The sequence below is a fragment of the Lissotriton helveticus genome, chromosome 3_1 (genome assembly GCF_964261635.1).
Source record: "Lissotriton helveticus chromosome 3_1, aLisHel1.1, whole genome shotgun sequence".
NCBI classification, from domain to species: Eukaryota; Metazoa; Chordata; class Amphibia; order Caudata; family Salamandridae; genus Lissotriton; species Lissotriton helveticus.
The window spans coordinates 1,793,445,143-1,793,465,558 of NC_136061.1; the positions used below are offsets into that span (position 1 = coordinate 1,793,445,143).

Genomic DNA, 20,416 nt, shown 5'->3' on the forward strand with positions numbered 1-20,416 from the left:
ATCATTTGCGGTGGAGCGTGGCGTCAGGCAGGGTTGTGTGCTGGCCCCCTTTCTTTTCTCCCTTTATACCGACGGGCTTGAGGTAGAGATATTGAAGGGGGGCCAGGACCTCCCCCGAGTGAAAGATCGCTTGGTGCCTGCGCAGATGATGCTGTGATACTGGCACGCACCCCACGAGAGCTACAGAAAGCATTGAATAGGTATGCAAAATGTATGGGCAGTTTGGACCTCCATATAAATATTTAAAAAACATATGTTATGGTGGCAGGTCAAGGAAAGAAAGGGGGGAAGAGTATTTTCCTTGATAATGAAAAGATAGAACTAACTGCCCAATACCCTTACCTGGGGATCATGATGGATGAAAAGCTCAACTGGAAACCGGCTATAGAAGCCCGCAAACATCAACTCCTGCGAGCAATTGCTGCCCTCATAAAATTCACACAGAAGCTAGGAAAGAGGCCACCAGTAGAGTTGCTTTGTATCTATAAAGCAAAGTGTCATTCCATCGCACTCTATGGGGCGGGTCTGTGGGGACACAAAAATACAAAAGCACTACAGGTAGCAGAGAATACATTCATGAGATTTCTCTTGGCGGTCCCTAAACGAGTATCCACTTTTGCTTGTCATGCAGAGCTAGGAATGCCCCATATTGAGGATTTGGCAAAGATCCAACCCATATTGCTCTGGCATCGTATTTGGACATCAACGAAAAATTCTTTCACAAAAGAGATTGTGGCAGACTGTATGTTACTGGATCATGTGGAAAAAATAGAATGGCTGAGATATGTAAAAAAAATCTTCTTACTGATCTGGGGATGGCAAAATATTATTCTAACCCCGAAACAATTGCTGAAATCCCAAAGAAAGATCTAAAAACAAGGGCTTTGAGCCATATAGAAGAATTACGTATCAGTATAGAGATAAAGAAACCCTCAGTCCAACATTCCATGGCAGTCATGACTACTGTAGAGATGGAACCATATCTGACATATGTCGAGTCGCAATTCGAGCGTTTTTTATTGACAAGATTTAGGCTGAACATTTGTAGCTTTCCCCAATAGAAATAGTTGGGATGACTGTTTAACGATGTGCCCTTGTGACGAAACGTCTGAACAATCAACGATCCACACTGTGTTGTTCTGTAAATATTATACTGTACACCGTAAGCTATGGTTAATCCCCCTTTTGAGAAGTTTAGGCCTTAGAAGATGTCGTCCCGCCATGTTGTGGTTGCAATTTCTGAGCTCTGAATTGATCTGTAAAACTGTTAGCACGTTTTTAAAATTTATTTTTAAACATAGGGTAAATCTTTGATAAATTACTGTTTGATTAGTTGAGGAAAATGAAGAAGGGTAGCCTTTTTAAATGTGAAGATATTAATCCTGTTTTATTTATGAGAAAGTGAATTTTAGACGTCATATTTGAGGAATAATGGCTAGCTTGATATTTTTATAAAATGTACTGTGGAAATTCTTTTATGGTTTTTTATGCAATTTGAAAACCGAATAAAGATGTACTTACTTAGTCTGCTTATGCTTAGTCTTTGTACATAGAGTCTTACCACTTGGTTCTGCGCAATATTTAAAAATTACAATTGTTTTTTTTCAATCTTTCAAGCTTTCCTATGTTTTCTGTCTCACTCTCACTTTTATGGTTATATTATCAAGCTATTCTGAATTGAACTGGCCTGAATATCTGAGGCTAGAGCCAGGTTATCGTAACCATTAACATGGCAGGCCATTAAGCAGGTTTTTGTTTTTAGGTTTAAACAGCAATGCTGCTACTTTCAAATGTTTATGTTTAGCCATTGGGAGTGGGTAGCAAGACATGTGACTCAGTTTTACATTTCAATATATTAACTGCACTGTTTTATTGTGTACTTTTATGGTTCTCCATGTGTAAACTGAATAAAGATGAATGGAGTACTATAGACAGGTGATTTGCTACTATGCAAATCTGTTAGTCCTGAGCCCAGGAAAACTGACTCCATCTGCCGATGATATACATGTGTGGTGCAGGACGCGGCCACCTACAGGTCTTTGACCCGAAATGGATACCCCGCAGAAACAAGGTTTTGGCATTAGCATGACATTTAAAGCACACCAAACCTAAAAGCATAACGGCAATATTGACGACATCTAGGAGTCAGAGTGTTTCTCTGTTTTGCATAGAGTTACCATTGGTTGGAATCACTTCATACATCAATTTGTGTCCTTGTCCCATGAGGGACACATTGTTCCTATCACCAATCCTTATTCCCCTAACACTCACCTTTAAATTCATTAATGGGTGGCCCTGATGAAGGTGGATAAAACTCAGAAATCTCCACCAAAACGTACGTTGACCTAGTTGCTGTGAAATTTCATCCTACAACACATGCAGATATCATTTGAAGTGCTCTCTCCGTGATTTCCACCAGTGTATGCAATTAAGGCTGGGCAGATTATGTATACAATGAGAAAGTGTTGGTGTGTTGTTTTTGAGATCAGAATGGGTGTGTGGTAGATAATTAAATGTCATCATATATGTATCATTTCTATAGTGCAATAAGGTATTAATGTAACTGCTACATGTATTTCCAGACTGAACAATTTTATATTGGCACTGAGTTTTTTTTTTATAAACATGTTATTTTCTTTTTGTACATTTAAAGAAATTAAAGAAAAAAATCTGAAAAAATGTAAAATATTACAATAAGACAAATAATAGCATGAGTATGTGTATGATTAGTTATACCGGAATAATGAGCAGCCCATATAGCTCTAGTGAGCCTATAGAAAAAAATATAGGCTGTGTGGGAGTTTGTTCTTTTTGCTTCTCATTTTCTTCCATCTTGCTCTCAGACATACAAATTAATTTGAGGGGGTACCATACACATTTTAGTGAGTCCTGACCCCAGGACCAGAGTCTTCGAGATTTTCTGCACAGAAGAGATGGTCCCACTCCCCCCTGTTAGTTCATTTACAACATTAAAGTAGTGTTGTTCATCAAGATCTGGACAAACCAACCACAAAGGGCGGCCTCTGATCTCCACTTCCTCCAGATGAGTCCCCTACCCCAGGGAAGAGGCATCCATGATCACTGTGGCCCCCGGAGGAAGAGAGTGAAACGGCTTCCCTTGAGAAAGAATATTGCTCACACTCCACCACTGTAGATCCGCTGCAGTGTCCTTTGAGATTTTGATGCAGGCTTGTAGATCTTCATTGTGTTTGAACCACTATCTGCAGAGGCACCACTGAAGGGCCCCCATGTTCCAGTGTGCATGTGTGACCAACAGAATGCAAGAGGCTAGCAGACCGAGCAGGTGCAAGGCAATCAGGATTGGAATGAGCGCTCCATTCTGAAACATCAAAATTATAGCCTGAATACCTTGAACCCTCAGAGGTGGAGGAAAAGTTGGATTTGATGCAGTATCCAATAAAGCCCCTGTGAAAAGTATGCGCTGAAAGGGCACAAGGTGAGAACTGGGCTTGCTTATCAAAAAGCTCATGTCGGACAACAACTAAGCTGTCTTCTGCAAGTAGTAAGGCACCATCTGTGGAGACCCCAGCTAGAGCAGCTAGTTGTCGAGGTAAGGGAATACAGGAATTTCTTGCCTTCAGAGATGTGCTGCCATCACCTTTATGCATCTCAGAAAAAAACAAGTGGTTCTGTTGGGCTGTATGCAATTACTTAGAGTACTGTTGCAATACTACGGAAAATTACTTTTTTTAAAAGAAAGGGCACACATCGATGATTGAGGACGATGATGATAGTTCCAACACCTTCCTACACTTATTTACAACTGAGGATTATTGCCCCGCATCTGAATGTTATGAGCCCTGATCTTACCAGCAAAAGAGGAGATAGATGAGAGACCTTGAAGATAAACACCATGAACTAAGTTTTAAAGGAGAAACTTTTCACCTCATTTGCTCCACACTGTAATTTGGGTTACTGGGCAACTCTGGTTAATCTGTAGTGGATAGGTTGTTCCCCTTTAATCCTTAGTTTACTTCTCCAGTACATGAAGTGACATATAGTGGTTGAGTAATATAAGCAGTACACTATATTCAAGACAAGTACATGTGGAACAAATGCGTGAGGGGGAGGGGAGTTTGACTAAAGTGTTTGTCCTATCTCTTTTTGCACATGTAAATTACAACGTGATCATGAGGGCTGTGCGGACATATATGGCATGTCGTCGACCTTTCGACCATGAAACAGCGCAATTCTGGGGTGCGTCAGGGCTGGTCTTCTTCAGGATTGAGCGGCCGGTAATCCCTTAGCTTGGCTGTGTTTGAAGACCAAAGGATCTGGCTGTTATTATGTTCCCCTTGAACCTTTCAAGTGCAGAGTCCGCCTTGGCTTCAAAGAGGCAAGAACCATCAAAGTAGAGGTTCATTAAAGTAGACTGGATAGTCTAGTAGAATCAGGGTTTCAGAGCCAAGCAAGGCCATGTGCCCATAGCTCTAGCCACAGAATCAGCCGTGCCCAGGCCTGATTTAATGACTGCTTGGTAGCAGCTTGCCCATCTGCAATCAGGTCAGAGAAATGTCCTCCAAGAAGACTGAGATGTTGGGGGTAACTGCTTGTGCAGAGTCTAGCACAGAACGTACATATATCCTTAACAAGCAAATGATGTTGATACATTTTAAAGCAATGCTTTGAGATGATTTTCTCAGGATAGTGATCCATTGTCTTAAGGCTCACTGTCCACAGGTGTAGACAGGACTGATCTTGGAGTGAGCTTTGACAAGTAAGAGTCTTAGACCATAAAACTTTCAGGAAATGGGTGGGCTGAAAGGAATGTAGAATTTCCTGGTGCTGGTTTCTATGGAGGTAGTTGTTTTTTCCCAAATTACCCAAATAAGTTCAGTCAGGGTATCATTAGATGGGAAAAGTGGCTCAAATTCATGGGTAGTGTTATCCAGGAACTCCATCAGAATGTTAGACAACTTCTGTAGATAGCAGCTGTAAGTCCAACATATCTGCAGCTTTTCGGACCATTGCACAATAGGAGGTTATATCTGGGGTAGAAATGACTGTAGGAGATAGGAACCCCCAGCCTGGAGAAATGTCCATACCACTGGATCTTTCAGACCTTCAAACTGAAGATCTAGACTTGGCTGGTCATAATCACCATCATTAACATCTTGATTTCCCGGAGGACCAGTCTTGCAAAGAAAAACATTCCTTTTTCCAGAAGCCTCTGCCCTTCTCTTCTTCACCAATGAAGCATCGTAGGAAACCCTCCGACTAAGGCCATCATGGAGGAAGGGATCATGGCCTAATTTAACTTCCTGAACATGGCATCCAGAAAGGCCACCTGAACCATCCCCAGAGCAGGAACGTCAGGGTACGGAGTACCTGAATGGGGGCACCAGATCTGAAATTGGCATCAGGCCTGTGGAGCCGAAGGTGCAGAGTTAGTCAGAGACAATAACGCCCGATCTACTTCCAGTGGACTCTTGAAATCAGATTCTGGAAAAGGTGAAATCAAAGGTCTTTGAGATGGCAACTTAGGGCTCTCAATGTCATGCATGTGTCCTCTTTAATTTTGTTTCATTAGGGATGACTTGGAAGTTGGAGGGGATGGCGATCTTGATCCTGGGCATGACATGCGACATCCATGCCATTCTTGTGGTTCTTGGACTATAAACATCTTGGCCTTTCTTCCACAGAGCGTTTTGGGATGTATTCTCTGGCAGGAACTGCATGCCTCAATGTCATAGTACAAATCTATGCACCGGAGACAGGTTTTGTGATGGACATCTGACCCGCACAATTTCTCCACAGCTTGAACCAGAACACTTCGGAAAAGACATCACGGGAACTGCACAAATATAGGAACAAAACTAAGAGAAATCCTTAAATAACTAGCACCCCTTTTTCTGAGGAGAGTTAACTTAAGAACTCATTAATGGAGAGGAAAAATGGGAACTGATGTCAGCACGCCGATGAAGGAACTTTATGGCTCCAGCTACGTAACATGGTTCCACTGGCACCCCATACTGGCGTGGGAGAGCTATTTGAAATATTTCCATTTCCAGAATGGTTCCTGGGATATTCAAAATGGGAGAAATCTGCAGATAGATATAGCCATCTGAACTATTTGATCGCCTTGCCCAAGATTTTTCATTTTAATGGTTTCATTTTTTAAATTCTTGTTCTTTTTACCAAATTGGCATAGGAACTTTATTGAATAGTTCGGACTTTAATATTGTTTTGGTGTAGCTGGGGCAGTTACTCAAGTTCCTCTATGGAAAGGCGTGTTGCTTTGCATCCTCATTACCACGGATAATCCAAGTTTATTTACTAAAACTATTTAACTAACAAGTTAAAATGTCTCTTACAGGTAGAAACACTATACATGGTTTATGAAAATGGAAATGTTGAAGGGTAAGGTGTTAAATCTAAAACAACCAATGGGAATGAAGAACAATGATGCATTTAGCTACTTCATAAGAAAATTACAAAAGGTGGAGACATGGACTCCAAAGTGGAGCACACATCTCTCCCCATAGAACTGAAGCAGTAACTCTAGACAGAGTACCAGAATTTACATGGCAAGTGTGCAGAAGACAGAAATGGCCGGCGAACAGGTAAAGACATTCACAAGGAATACAAGGTAAGAACACATTCATGAAATAGAGCATGTAAGAGATATTTTATTGAAATTACCATGATGACCGTAAATTTAAAAACCAATAATGCCAGGAAACGCCCTTTCTCCTAAATGGGGAAGCAAATTGCATTCGAATTGAAGAACAGTGTATGCAAATTCTGTAGTTTAATATTGTATTGTGTGTTTGAATTGATTTGCACTTCTGACGAAGGTTTAAGGATACAAACAAAACTTGTCAAGTTAGAATCGGAGAACAACTTTTGAAGAGGCATGAAAGAATATGTAAGAAACTTTGAATGAATTCATTTCATAAAAATTATGAGAGTATATTCTTAGCAAAAGCCATTTTTGTGATACGAAAGCAGACCAGATTTATTTTTGTACTACAGATAAATCCTATCACTCACCGTATGTATGGAGCACCAGAAGTCTTTGACAAGCGTTAATTTCAAGGAGTGGGGGTGCAGTGATTTCAATGTAATCCTGCTGAGCAGGTGTGAGCCAGAAAGGGCATAGTTAAAGGGGGAGCTGTGCATCCTCTAGTCCACTCCATCACAGGAAAGACAGCTTAAATGGAGGCTTAACATCAGAAACCTTGGGTCTATTTCAGATCCTGCTATGTCACTCCCTGTTCAGGTATATCCCTTGGAGGCTCCACACATTCCTCAAATGTAATAAGCATAAGTTACAGTCACTTACATTTAAAGGGAGGAAGGGGATCAAATGGCTCACTGCACCACCACACACCTAAACATTGTCCAAACATCCCCCAAGTGCCTCATGCCCCTACAGTTCATCACCTGTCTCACAGCATTGGTTCAATGTTGCAGAGCATTGGTCCCATATTCCCAATAGTTGCCCCCATATTCTTTGCAACTGTCTCCATGGGTCAATTGCCTTCTACACCTTGGAGTTTTCCCATGTGCTTCAAGTAAGCCCCCTAGGTCTCTTAGCGCAGACCATACAGTCATCAGAGCAGTGCTCTCACCTTCCTCCTTGGGGTGATGTGCCTTTGATGGAGAGGTGTACTTTGTGACAGAGGTGATGAGACGAGTCACCCACCTACAAAACAAAAAGCATAGAAAAATTGTCATGTACAATGAGGCACCATTTAGGGAGTTGACTAATTAGATCACATGCTGCATGATAACGGTAACATTCAACAGCTAGACAAGGCAGGGTCAGATGGGATTACAGGGTGAATTTTAATATTTTATATGCAAGCCTATGAAGTGCAGAACACAAAATATGGAGATTCATTACTCACATGCTCATTTCAGCAAGGCTGTCTGCTGCAAACACAAATGGTTTGTACTTTTCATGACAGAGCTGGAACTCACTGAAAAACAGGAAGGGATTCAGATACCCACACATTTTCCACACCAAACCTCCACTTTAAACCATAATGCAAATAACTATTTTAAACTTCTCAAACCAAAGACACGTAATTCCCTCAAACCCTCCCAGAATTGAGTGCAAATGTCCATAACAAGAATTGGCAAAAGAAAGAGGTCTCACCTTTACAAGAACTTTGACTTTGGCAATGTTTTTTGCCATGTTGCACACCAGTGTGGCTGCGGTTAGGCATGGCTAAATGTTAGTGGCGTGGAGTGTCCTAGAGTGGAGTGGGAGGGGGGAGGGGGGGGGGTAGAGTGTCAGACTAGATTTGTTGTCGTACAGTGGAGTAGGGGGGAGTGGAGTGTCAAACTTGAGTACAGGGGAACAGACCAGTGGCAGAGTGGAGTGGCGTAGAGTGGATTGGAGTAGATGGAGGTAGTGGGGTGGATTGGAGAAAATTGGGGTGGGTTGGATTGAATTGAGTGGAGTGGGTTGGACTGCGTGGCGTGGATTACAGTGAGTGTACTAGAGTAAATTGGATTGGGGTGGGGTGGATTGAAATGGGATGAGGTGGATTACAATATTTTGACTGGGATGGATTGGATTAGAGGAGGGAGGTTTGGAGTCGGGTGAATTAGCGTGGAGTGAAGGGGGTTGACTGGACTGGAGGGGGTTGAATTGGGGTGGAGTGGGGTGGATTAGATTGGAGTGGGTTCTATTGAAGCGTGGAGGTTTGAAGTGGGGTTGATTGGGCTGGAGTGGGGTAGATTTAACTGGAGTGGGGCTGATTGAAGTGTGGTGGGTTGGATGGATTGGATTGAGTGGGGTGGACTGGATGTAGTTGGAGTGGGGTGGGATGGTTTGGGGCAGGGTGGACTAGATAGGGTGAATTACATTGGAGTGGGGTGAATTGGAGTGAGGTAGACTGGATTGGAGGGGGTGGAATGGGGTGGGTGGAATGGTGTGGGGGTGGAATGGAGTAATGGGTGGTATAGATTGGGGTGGAGTAGATTAGGGTGGGGTGGACTGGATTGAGGTGGATTAGATTGTGGTTGGATTGGAGTGAGCTAAATTGGATTAGGGTGGATTGGATTGGTGTGGGGGGGGGGACTAGATTAGGGTGAGATGGATTGGATCAGAGTGGAGTGAAGCAGATTGTTTTGGTTTGGAGGGGGAAGATTGTTTTGGACTGGAGTGGGGCAGATTGCTTTGGATTGTAATGGGGCAGATTGGAGTGAAGCAGATTGTTTTGGATTGGGGCAGATTGGAGTGGGGCAGATTAGAGTGGGGCACAATGTTTTGGATTGGAATGGGTCAAATTGTTTTGATTTGGAGTGGGGTGTATTAGATTGGCGAGGTGGATTGGATTGGGGTAAATTGGGCTAGAGTGGGTGGATTGTGGCGAGGTTGATTAGATTGCAGTTCTCCGGATTGGAGTGGAGCGGGTTGGAGTGGGGCTGATTATTTTGGATTAGAGTGGGTAGATTGTTTAAAGTTGGAACAGGGAAGATTGGAGTGAGATGGACTGGAGTGGTTGGATTTTTTGGGATTGAGGCAGATTGGAGTGGGGCAGATTGTTTTGGATTTGAGTAGGGCAGATTGTTTTGGATTTGAGTGGGGCAGGTTATTTTGAATTGGCGTGGGGCAGGTTGGAATGCGGCAGATTGTTTTGGATTGGAGTGGGTCAGATTGGAGTGGGGCAGATTGTTTTGGATTGGAGTGGGGCAGATCGGAGTGGGGCAAATTGTTTTGGATTGGAGTGGGGCAAATTGTTTTGGATTGTAGTGGGGAAAATTGTTTTGGAATGGAGTGGGGCAAATTGTTTTGGAGTGGGGCAAATTGTTTTGGAATGGAGTAGGGCAAATTATTTTGGATCGGAGTAGGGCAGACTATTTTAGATTTAAGTGTGGCAGATTTGTAGAGGGCACATTGTTTTGGATTTGAGTGGGTGGAGTTGGGTAGGGAAATTGGAGGGAGGTAGATTGGATTAGGGTGAGTGGGTGGATTAGATGGGGTGGACTGGATTGAGTGGGGCGGATTGGCGTGAGGTGGTGTGGATGGGCGTGAATTGGAGTTGGGTTAACTGGAGTGTGGTGGACTGAGGGGAACTGCAAAATTATGTGTTAAAGCATCATTTCAGAAATTACACATAAAAAGCAATGCCGCTTTGCAATAAAATAATCCTCATCTTTGAAGAAGAGCGCCCAGTTAACTATAGAAAAAGAATCTTTGAAATTTTGTTTTTCCAGCTGGGCAATTTTAGCCATTCACAAGCTTTTTGTGTGGAGGGCACGGAAAGTTAGAAAGAACAAAATAGAACCCAATCATGTTAGGAGCAGCGGACGGGCACTGATTACTTGAATCAATCAGTGCTTGGTCCCTGCTCCACAGAAAGGAAAGGAAATTAGGTTAGGCCTGCCTTGACAAATTATGAGGCTATTAAAGAAGAGTGCCACGCAAGCCAAAAAATGGTAAGCAATGGGCTGGCTCCAAGTCCTTTTTGTTCACAACAGTGTCCTGAAAGCGAGACGCATGTGCTAGCACATGCTCTCGCAGGCTCGATCGTAAGCATTACAACCCCAAAGACACAACATTCATCACAAATGCCTCCTCTCTAAGAGCTGATCGTCTCAACATAAACTCAAGGACTTAGAATGCATACAAACATATTTGTTCAAAAGCCCATGACTAACAAACCTCTCTCGCCAAAGATAGATCAAACAATTTTAAAACCTAAAACCAATGACTCAAGATAAACCACAAATAGCTTCCATCAAAACCAAATGATTCACCTAAAATATCTTCAATGAGGGATATATGGAGCACCTAATAGCTTTTGCTCAGAGATACAAGGTGCACCCCACAAATCGCTGCTCAATGGAGCAGGGGTGCAACAAAATGAATGTTCACCTGTACGCGATGACCCAGTCATACAATTAATAGGAGGTGACCGCTGTTACAGATGTGTCAAGAAGTTTTCAAGGACTTTACAGTTATCTCAGCAAAAAATAGCATCTGAAACATAGACATGGACTTCACAGAAAGTGATTACATTGCCCCCAACATGTGACCCCAAACATACATGAAGCAAGAAACCGCTTCAGGATCGCAAGAAAAAACAAGCACTGGCATAGCCAATAGGTCTCGTCTATGGGACCTTATAAGTGTTTAGCGAGAGGTATTGGCAATGTTTTTAAGGTATGTTGTAAAGCAATGTGTTATTATATATTTACTTGAATAACTGACACCGTCGCGAACCCAGACAGCAGAAAGTTTGAAAGTGGAGAGTGCAGAAGAAATACCAACAGCAGCACACACTCCTTTCACATAAGTAGCTGGATGACTGGAGTTCGATGCACTTCACAGGTTCCTGCCGAACTGCACAAATGCATAAATATAAATGAATCCTCAAAATCCTGCGATTCTGAGCAAATCACATTCTCCCCTGCCTAACAAAATTAACGAGTCCGTGTGGACTGCAACTCAGAGCTCTGATAGCTTTTGTGTCGAGTTTGTGCTATATTTACACGTTAACTTAAAAATATCTTGGCAAACAGCCGAAGCACACAACAATTCAAGAACAAAACCAAGGCACATGAAACAAGCATTTAAAAAAAAGCACGGCGGCATTCTGTTCAATTAGTAACCTGATCCACGACAAGAAATGCAGCTTCCACCCTACACGCCGCATTGTCAGAGGTTCCAATGAAGTCTGATCCACTGAGCCTTTCATCCTTACGAGGTTAAGAATATCAGTACCACTTAGTAGGCTAGAAATAAATGTTTGTCATATCAGCACCAAGACACCTAGGGGTGAGGACAAAGGTGCGCTTTACAAATACGCACTATGCTATTATAGTATTTGCTGTTTAACCTATGGCTTGGACTTTCTCCTGCAGCAGCAGGCATACCCTGTTAGAGGAACCCAAGTAAAAGATCACTTTAGCACAAACATACCCCGATTAGCAAGCATGCATGCTTCAGCATGGGAAGGGCTCCAGAAGAAATGCACTGCTTCCTGCGTGAGGTGTGAGTTCAGCTGCAAAAACGGGCCCCTTCTGTAACCCATATTAGGGTAAAACAGATTTGTGTCCGCGCTGGTCTCAAATAGGAATCATCTCTCTGGCAACTCCGTCCATCCAAGAAATCTGTGCAATTCTAAACAAGTCACCCTGACCACACCTTCCATCCTTCCAAGGCAGATAAGAGTGTGAATGGGCAAATGGCTTCTTCTCCCCAGCCTAATAAAATGAACGAGTCCATCCGGAATGCATCTCAGCGCTCCGATAGCCTTCAGGTCGAGTTTGCGCTATATTTACACGTTAACTTAAAAATATCTTGGCAAACTATGTTTAAAGTTAAAAATACCATCAGATAAGCGTGTTTGTTTCAAACAGCCGAAGAACACAACAATCCGAGAACACAACCAAGGCAAAAGAAACAAGCATTTGGAAAAAAGCACAGGGGCCCATTCTGTTCAATTAGTAACCTGATCCACGACGAGGAATGCAGCTGCCACCGTGCACGCCGCTGCTCGCTCACGAGAGTAAAACACTGTGGAAGTGAACATTGGAAAGGAGGTGGGACATGAACCCACCTTTGGCCATTTGCCTGCTTTCATTATTGAAAGACACACACAAAGGCCAATTCAATGTGTGGGAGGGGTCAGCCCCACACTGAGAAGTTTAGAATGCTCACAAGAAGCCTCCCATTGAGCAGCACTTGCGAGCTGCTCTAGGCTCAACCTAAAAAACCAGCCATCCACGGATTTAACAGAAATGGACAGACTAGAGGTGTACAAAATTGTGTATTTTTGCAAAATTGGATAAAAGTGAACAAAAATGTAATTAAATAAATGCTTAAATGAAAATGCAGGATACTAGAAAAAGTCTCCAGAGTGATTGGTACAAGGGTGATGAGCAGAAAATGACTCCACACAGACATTTTCAGCACAAACCAGTCTTCTTTAGTTAAAAAAAAAATAATGAAAGAAAGCATAAGAATATTTCTAGACATTCTGCTAATTTCATGAAATGTAGAATTCATGTGAATTTTGCCCGAGAAATTTAAATTTCACCCATGCCAAACAAAGACCATGGTCACTACTGGCAAGTATCCCATTACAGGCTGTAATATGGGTACAGATTTAGCAGACAAGAATTATTTTACTTTCAGGCTTGGCAGTAAGTGACAACATTACACTATGAGAAATAAATTTAGGGTACTCACTACTTCTTCTTTGGTTCCCGTGCACTCTCTAGGTAGTATGTAGACACATTGATGAAACCAACGGCCTTCTCATCCTGGAAACAGATAAACACGGTTAAAAACTCTCTCATTGGCTTTATTAATATTTTTGACGATAAGTCTCAAAAACCATTACAGCATAATTAGGAAAACATTTTTGACAATCTCTAATCTGGCTTACATCAGGCATAACTGAGAGGAAGCAAAACCATTGTTTTTTTCCTTAGTGTTATCATTGCTCTCTAGCCTAATGCAGCCTCAACTTACTTCACTAATTTTTCAGCACATATGACTTCTAAAAACACAGATCTTCCCAAGACTGAAACAATAGCAGTGTTTCTGATAAATTTCTTAAGTCATAGACTAAGATTTTGGATAATGTGACTAAAATTGAAACCAAGCCAATCAACCAACCAAAGGAGAGTAGTTGACCTCCAGTGACCATGTGTAGTTATGGACTCTCTGGTAAGAATAGAGTAAACTCTTTCAAAAATTCTAGATTTCTTTTTTTTGTGGCATTACTTTCTTCAACTCTGTTACTGAAAGTTGTGACTAACTCCTGATCTACTCGCCTCAAAGCCTTAGGAGAGTTTTCATTTCCTGCGCGACACAACCTGTAGACTGCATCCAGCAATGGCCCTTGTTATTCAGCAGAGTTTATTTTACATCAATAGAACAGTGAGTTCTGGAAAGGTTAGGTGTTGAGCACTAAGTAGGACAGATTGCTTTTGAACTTTAAGGTAACTTAATTTACAAAGAACACCAGTGCACATCATATCAGGTCACTTTTATCCCAATGCCTTATGCACAAGACTTCAATGCAAATTCTTTTTCCAGCCACTCCTTCTCAATCCAAGGAAATCACGTAGTGTAGACAAAATACTTTATTTCCTTTTTAAAATCAAGTACTTCACAGCCGACGCGCGTTTCGGCCTTTCCGGGCTTTCTCAAGGCAGGTTTCCAATGATCTTAGCACTATGTATTTCTTAGCGTTTATTTCAATAAATCACTCTAAAAGGAGGCTTCGTCTGATTATTAAATCCAACGTTTCCAAAAAGCAAGATAGTAGATATAGTCCTTTCAAAATTGTCATTCAGGAGCCATGATAAGTTCCATCAGTAAACACCATACGCTTCACCGACACACGTGTGTAACACCAGGAGTGGTCAATATAGTTACAATCTTAGCTAACAACTGGGCTAATTTTGTTGAGAGGCTGAATACCAGTCCCTGCATTAATGGACTGGACGATCCTTCCAAGGTAGGAGTTTTGCATGCCCTGTGAATATTTATTTTGTGGTAATATTTTAACACTAATTTATACTCTCTTTTATCAAAGTAATTTTGTTAGGTTAGTCAGAGGTTTTCACATTTGAGGTCCGAGTTACCCTTCACAATAGAGATCAAGGAAATGAAGTTAGTAAAATACTTATGAAAATTGAAGAAAGACGAAGTGTTAGTCAGAGCCTATGAGTATCGGCACAGGATACAAATGGGTTACTGTTCCCAAACTGTGATGGTTGAAGCTGTATGTCACTGGTGTCCTGGGTGCCACTTTGCAAACTGAGCCAAGCACCACCTTTTCCACATTTGACTCTCATAGTAACAAGGGCAAGCAGTTCAAGGTTCCTCAGGGAGGTAATGTGGGAGGCGCGAGTTCAAAACTCAACCAACAAACACAAACCCTCCCCACCATCATTTTGCAGGCAGAATCAGTCTCCAGACTTCACACACAAGTCAGGACGCCGCAGTTTCTTGGTCCACTCTGCAGGCAGAGACCTGCTGTACTTGCTTGTTGGTTCTTTCCTGTTCTATAAGAGGTCTGGCGCAGTTTGTTTCTTCAATCAGACTAATACAACTTGGCATCCTTTGGCATAGAGATCCCAGCAGATTCAGCAGTTGCAGGCATCTTAAGGGTACGATGCTGGCAGATCCTTTGGAAACAGAGTTGCAGCACTCTTCGGGGCCTAAGCAGACAAATTCTCAATGAAAACCACGGGAAGAGACCAGAGGGTCCTCCTGCAGCATGGATCGCCCCTGGCCTACTTACTCAGACATTGCAGTTTTTCTGAGTGTCTCCTAAATTAGGAACAAGCTGGTCCTCCCCCCTTGAACAACCTTTTTTCCAGAGCCAGACAAACCCATCCAGCTCTAACGGGGCAGGCAGGCTTCTAGGCACTAGGGAGGCCCTCCGCTTCTACAGCAGAAACTGCACACTTCAGTTGATGTCGCCCATCTTTGGGAGACTGACACACAGAACTAGCTCTGGTCACTCTGGGAAGCGCTCCTTTCATTGGTATTGAAGAAACTGGGCCTGGAGCAAAGTGGGGTGGCCTGGGCCCTACTTTTATACACATTTTCTACACAGGAGATTAGGATCCTTGGTCTCAAACTTCAGAACCCCTTTGGGATAGTTTTCTTTCATGTCTTCCTGAGGCAGCTTTTCAGACACAGCCTTGTTTAAGGTAATGCCCATCACAGTAGATAGCACAAAGGCTGGCTCCAAGCAATAGCATCAATAACATGCGCAATGCAGTGAGAGTTTTTGCACAATGCGGTCATCAGCCTTCTTAAGCAGTAATCTGAGACAAACAAAAGGACAAGCCCTAATCTAGACTAGAAACATCATTACCTTGCACAATAAAAAGCGCATCCCCACCCATCAATCAAATGGCAGTGCTCAGGAAGAAATAATCAGTAGGCCATTGCTAACAAAGTCATCATGGAATTTCTAAAGGTAGCCTTTTCTTGATCCTCCTCACTTTGGTGTCTGGATTGCCACCCTTCAACTCAGCAATGTAGGGAATATACTTCCATTATCTTAGGAAACTGTCCTTATCCTCCATCTTGTGCCGTGCCAAACCAAGGGCATCCAGAATGAATCCCACAGGATTCAGTTTCCTGACTTCAGAACAGGCACAGAGTCCTACTCCCACAGTGTATTACACACATACTATGCATGCGAAACACACAGGATGTCGGAACAAGGTTCTGAGTTTCACATAGTAGCTGTACTTTACAAGAGAGGGGTCAGGAGGCCTCACTTTCACTGACAGATAAAAAGGTCTGGTCAAACTAAGGATTCATCAAACAAGATACACTGCCACTACCGCTTTATGTTCTCCACTTAGTACTGGATGCATGTGTTGCAAGTTGCTTTTCTTCAAACTATAGCGTTCAGTTTCACTTTAACTAGTGACAGCTCCCTGAATCCCGAAATGCACCAGGAAATTAGAATCCACTTTAGATTGTGTTTTCCCCATATAAATGAAAATACGTAGGTGTAGAGATGGGGGAGCAGCTTAGTCTAGGTGTACTGGTAAGTAAATATGTGTATATCGTACCGTGAAGCTTGCATCACTGGAAGTGGGGTGGAGGGTGTTGCATGTGAGTTTCCAGCACTACAAGATGCAAACCAATTGTTACAAGTAACGTTTTACATTTGCAGTGTGCGCTGCTTTAGATCACATGATCAGCATAGACTGAAAAGCAGTACCTTGCTTGCGGGCAGGCATGGCAGACATTTGGGGCAAAATTTCAAGTACAGTTAGCCTAAATTTTGACTTTAGTTAAGCACGAATGTCCAGAGATTTCTACTTGGTAAAAGTGCAGGTGGTGAACCATTATGAATCTTTTTTATATGCCCGCAAGCTGAAGTGTGACTAGCCTAGCCACAGAGACTCCCATTGACCAAGAGCAACGTGTACTACCCATGGAGTGTATTGTGAGTTTAGCTTTGGCACAGCAAGCAAATAGATCTGACAAGTCATCAGGCAAAGCCAGCTTTGGAAATTGGGGTCTAAAGATTTTGGGATAGGTAATGTAGTACATAAGGGCTCTGTAAACACTTAAAATTTGTATGGCCCTTTCTACAACAGACCGAGTTTGGAGGGAAAAACTTGGCAAATTCAATAATTTGATTGACTTGGAAAGATGAGGGGCTTTTAGGCCGAAACCTAGGATGTGTTCTTAAGACAAACCAACACAAGTGTAACGGCTCAAATGGTGGCTCCCGTGAGCGGAAGTCCAGGTATCCCTTATGAGTGGACAGGTGCTTGCTTTAATAATCTCATGGTGCTCTTTTTGTGGTAGTGTGGTTGAGAAGCCTTAGGCTTCTCAAGGAGGAGAGTTAGACATTTGTTGCATACACACAGTCAATAAATGTCACACACACACACACACTCAGTCAATAAGCAGATCCACATCATGTTAAAGAAATCACACGTTATATATTTTTAGACCAAGAACTTCATTATTGGGTAAGTACTTTTTAAAATACAATTTTTGAAATAAACATGAAATCCACTTGCATTGTCCGACTTTACCTAAAACATGCATTCAGCTGATCTCAGCTCCTCAGAGCCCTCAATTGTTGCTCTCAGCTAGTGTCATTCTCGAACACAAACATTCTGGGAAAACAAATCAAGCACCTGTGTGAGATGGAACGCAGCTGCTGTGAACCCAACATTGTTTGGGAAAGTCAGCTTTCAGCACAGTGCTATAGGAAATCTCTCCACAGAGATGCCAGGAATTAAACTATGGGCATCAACACGTAACTTCTCTTCCACATCAGTACTAGGCAATGGCTGGCGGGGGGGAACAGTGCACATTACCAAGTGAAACTGTCCATTAGTTGATGATTTTGTCTAATGATTAAGTAGGCGGGAGGTGCCACTTTGCGATGAACTGCAACCATGTGGTAATGTCATCATATGGAGAAAAGCACATATACTGCATACAGGTACTTAGCAGCAACTTACAGGACCAATCTACTGGAGTTAAGGCAGGGTTCTTCAAAATGGGAGGTGGGCCCCCATAGGGGGCCTCAAGTGATTCTAGAGGGGCAACAGGCTCTGGCTAAAAGAAGCATTATGCTGATAGCAGTGCTTTGTTTTAAGCAACATTTTGTGTCCTTTATATACTAGCTGGGAGTATGTGTCAAAAGGGAAGGGACTCCACATATTCTTCAAAACCCCCACCCCCATTTCTGATAACCACACTGTGGATACTTCTACATGTAAGTAAGGCCTGCCTGACCAGAATAGTATGTTTGGTAATCATGTATTGGATTGCATTTTTAACAGAACTTAACTGCAATTTTAGGCATATGTTTACATTGCCAATTTAATAGAATTGAGAAGATTTCTGAGGGCCTCAATGATTTTTATTTTCTCAAGGGGGCGCAGCACCAAATGTTGAAGACCATGGAGTTAAGGTAAGTTCGGGGCAAGGTCCAAGGTACATCAACAGGTCACCTTGGTAGGCTCGGGCGCGTCCCAGTGCAGAGGTGCTTTTCGCAGTCAGGTGCCCAATTAGTAGCAATAGCAAATGGCCCTGGGAAAAAGAAGCTTCAAGCCCCAGGGAGGCAAGTCCAGTTAAACCGAAAGGGGTCCTCGGTCCTTGAGATACTCGGGGACGTAGGGACCACATTGGTCAAGAGCTCCTCGGGCTGTGGGGCTCAGGTGCAATGGTGCTTTTAGGCATTGGGTCCATGTTGCAGGAGACACTTGCGGTGAGGGGATTTACACAAAGAGGCTGCAGGCGGCGACTGGGAGTTCAGTCTTGGCAAACCCAAGGTGGGGGTTCCCCTCTGGAGGGTCTCAAGACCTTGTTGGCACAGTTGGCCCACTTCGACTTGGGCTGGTGGGCACTGATGCAGTGGTGGTTCCCGGTGTTCGCAGTCCAGAGTCCTCCCGATTCTTCTTGGGTGCTTGCAGGGAAGTAGGTCCACTACTCCGCTGAAAGTGCTGGTTGCTCCTCGAAGGGTGTTACTCCTACCAGGCGTTTGGAGGCAGAGCAGCTGCGGGGCAAGTCGTCTTTCGTGCAATTGTCGGGGACAGCTGGCAGGCCGACCTGCCGGCAGGGTTGGCGCCAAGTCAGTTGCTGCCCCTCAGTTCTTGGAGGCTCTCCGTTGTCCTTGGGTGACAGAATTGGTTTCCTGGTGCAAGTATCTCCCCTAAATGCTAGGTTTAGGGGAGTGAAGGGTGGTAGTCAATGGGCTACTTACCCTTGGGGTCACTACACCCCCTATATGACCACTTCCTGTGTAAAGTGGACATAACCCTGCGCCAGAGTTACTAATTCTTCCATAACCTAGATGGTGGAATCTTTCTAAGGGAGGTTGGGGGAAAAACAGGCAGCTCACCTGAGGGGTGTGACTGGCCTGGTAATGCACCACGCCTCCCTGCAAATCTAATTTCCTACCTGTCCTGGTTCCAATGGGCCCAGGGCATGGGGTTGGCATTTCCCCAGTCTGGGGAAGTCCTCGTCACATATCAAAGGTGGCAGAGGCCTTTAAAGCCATCTGCCTTAATATGCTGATAACTTAGAGATTCTGTATGGAGGATAGGACAACACCTCTGGCCAGGGGAGGCACTGTTTCTGCCCTCAGAGAGCATAGGCTTTCACCTGCAGGGGGGCAGAAACATGTCTGTGGTAGCAGGCTGGTCGACATCAGTCAGCCAGCACACTAGAGGCTGAAAGATTTTCAGAGGGCACTTCTAAGGTGTCCTCCGGGAGCATGTATTAATAAATCCACCATTTGAATCAGTGTGGGCTTATTAATACAAGGCCATCATGTAGCTGGGGAACTCGTTTTTTCCAGTGTCCATCACATATACTTAAAATGGCTTCCCTGTACACTGGTGATATCCAAGAGGGCACATTTGCTCATGCAGATATGCCTTGACATGTAGTATAGTGCACCCTACCTTAGGGCTGTGTGGCCTGCTGTAGGGGTGAACTACCTATACTGCATTCAGTGTCTGCAGGCTTGGCACACAGGGATTTGTGCACTGTTGCATTTTCACTTTTCCGCATGCAATGGCAGTCTGCATGAGGTAGGTGAGGGGTCCCTTAGGGTGGCACACTACATGCTGCAGCCATTAGGGACCCTCTTTAGCCTCCTTTTCCTAGGTACCAGTGGTACCACCTACTAGGGACTTACAAGGGGTGCTAAAGGTATTGTCAATTGAGGGAACAACTTTAGTTTAGGGAAAGATCTAGCACTGGGGACCTGGTTAGCAGGAACCCAGTGCACCTCTGTCAAAATTGCATCATATACCAGGCAAAAAGTGGGGTTGTCCATGTCCAGAAGGGGCACTTTCCTACAGTGTGGAGTAGTAAGCTTGTCCTGCCTTCTGTGGGAGATGTCTTGAACCAAGACTTGCCTGCAAAGGCATCTAACAGAGATTGTTACAAAACTAGATATCTCTTTTACATTTG

At 43.4% G+C, this 20,416-nt stretch overlaps 1 protein-coding gene across 1 annotated transcript in view; it reads right to left on the bottom strand.

Annotated features, from left to right (window-relative positions):
* CNKSR1 (connector enhancer of kinase suppressor of Ras 1) overlaps positions 1 to 20,416 on the bottom strand; it is a 424,353-nt gene that overhangs the window by 125,107 nt on the left and 278,830 nt on the right. The window contains exons 15-17 of the mRNA XM_078682672.1: positions 13,175 to 13,248; positions 7,875 to 7,946; positions 7,596 to 7,669 (exon numbers count right to left, since the gene is read on the bottom strand). Coding sequence (XP_078538798.1) covers positions 7,596 to 7,669; positions 7,875 to 7,946; positions 13,175 to 13,248 — 220 coding nt within the window. The remainder of the gene's footprint in view (positions 1 to 7,595; positions 7,670 to 7,874; positions 7,947 to 13,174; positions 13,249 to 20,416) is intronic.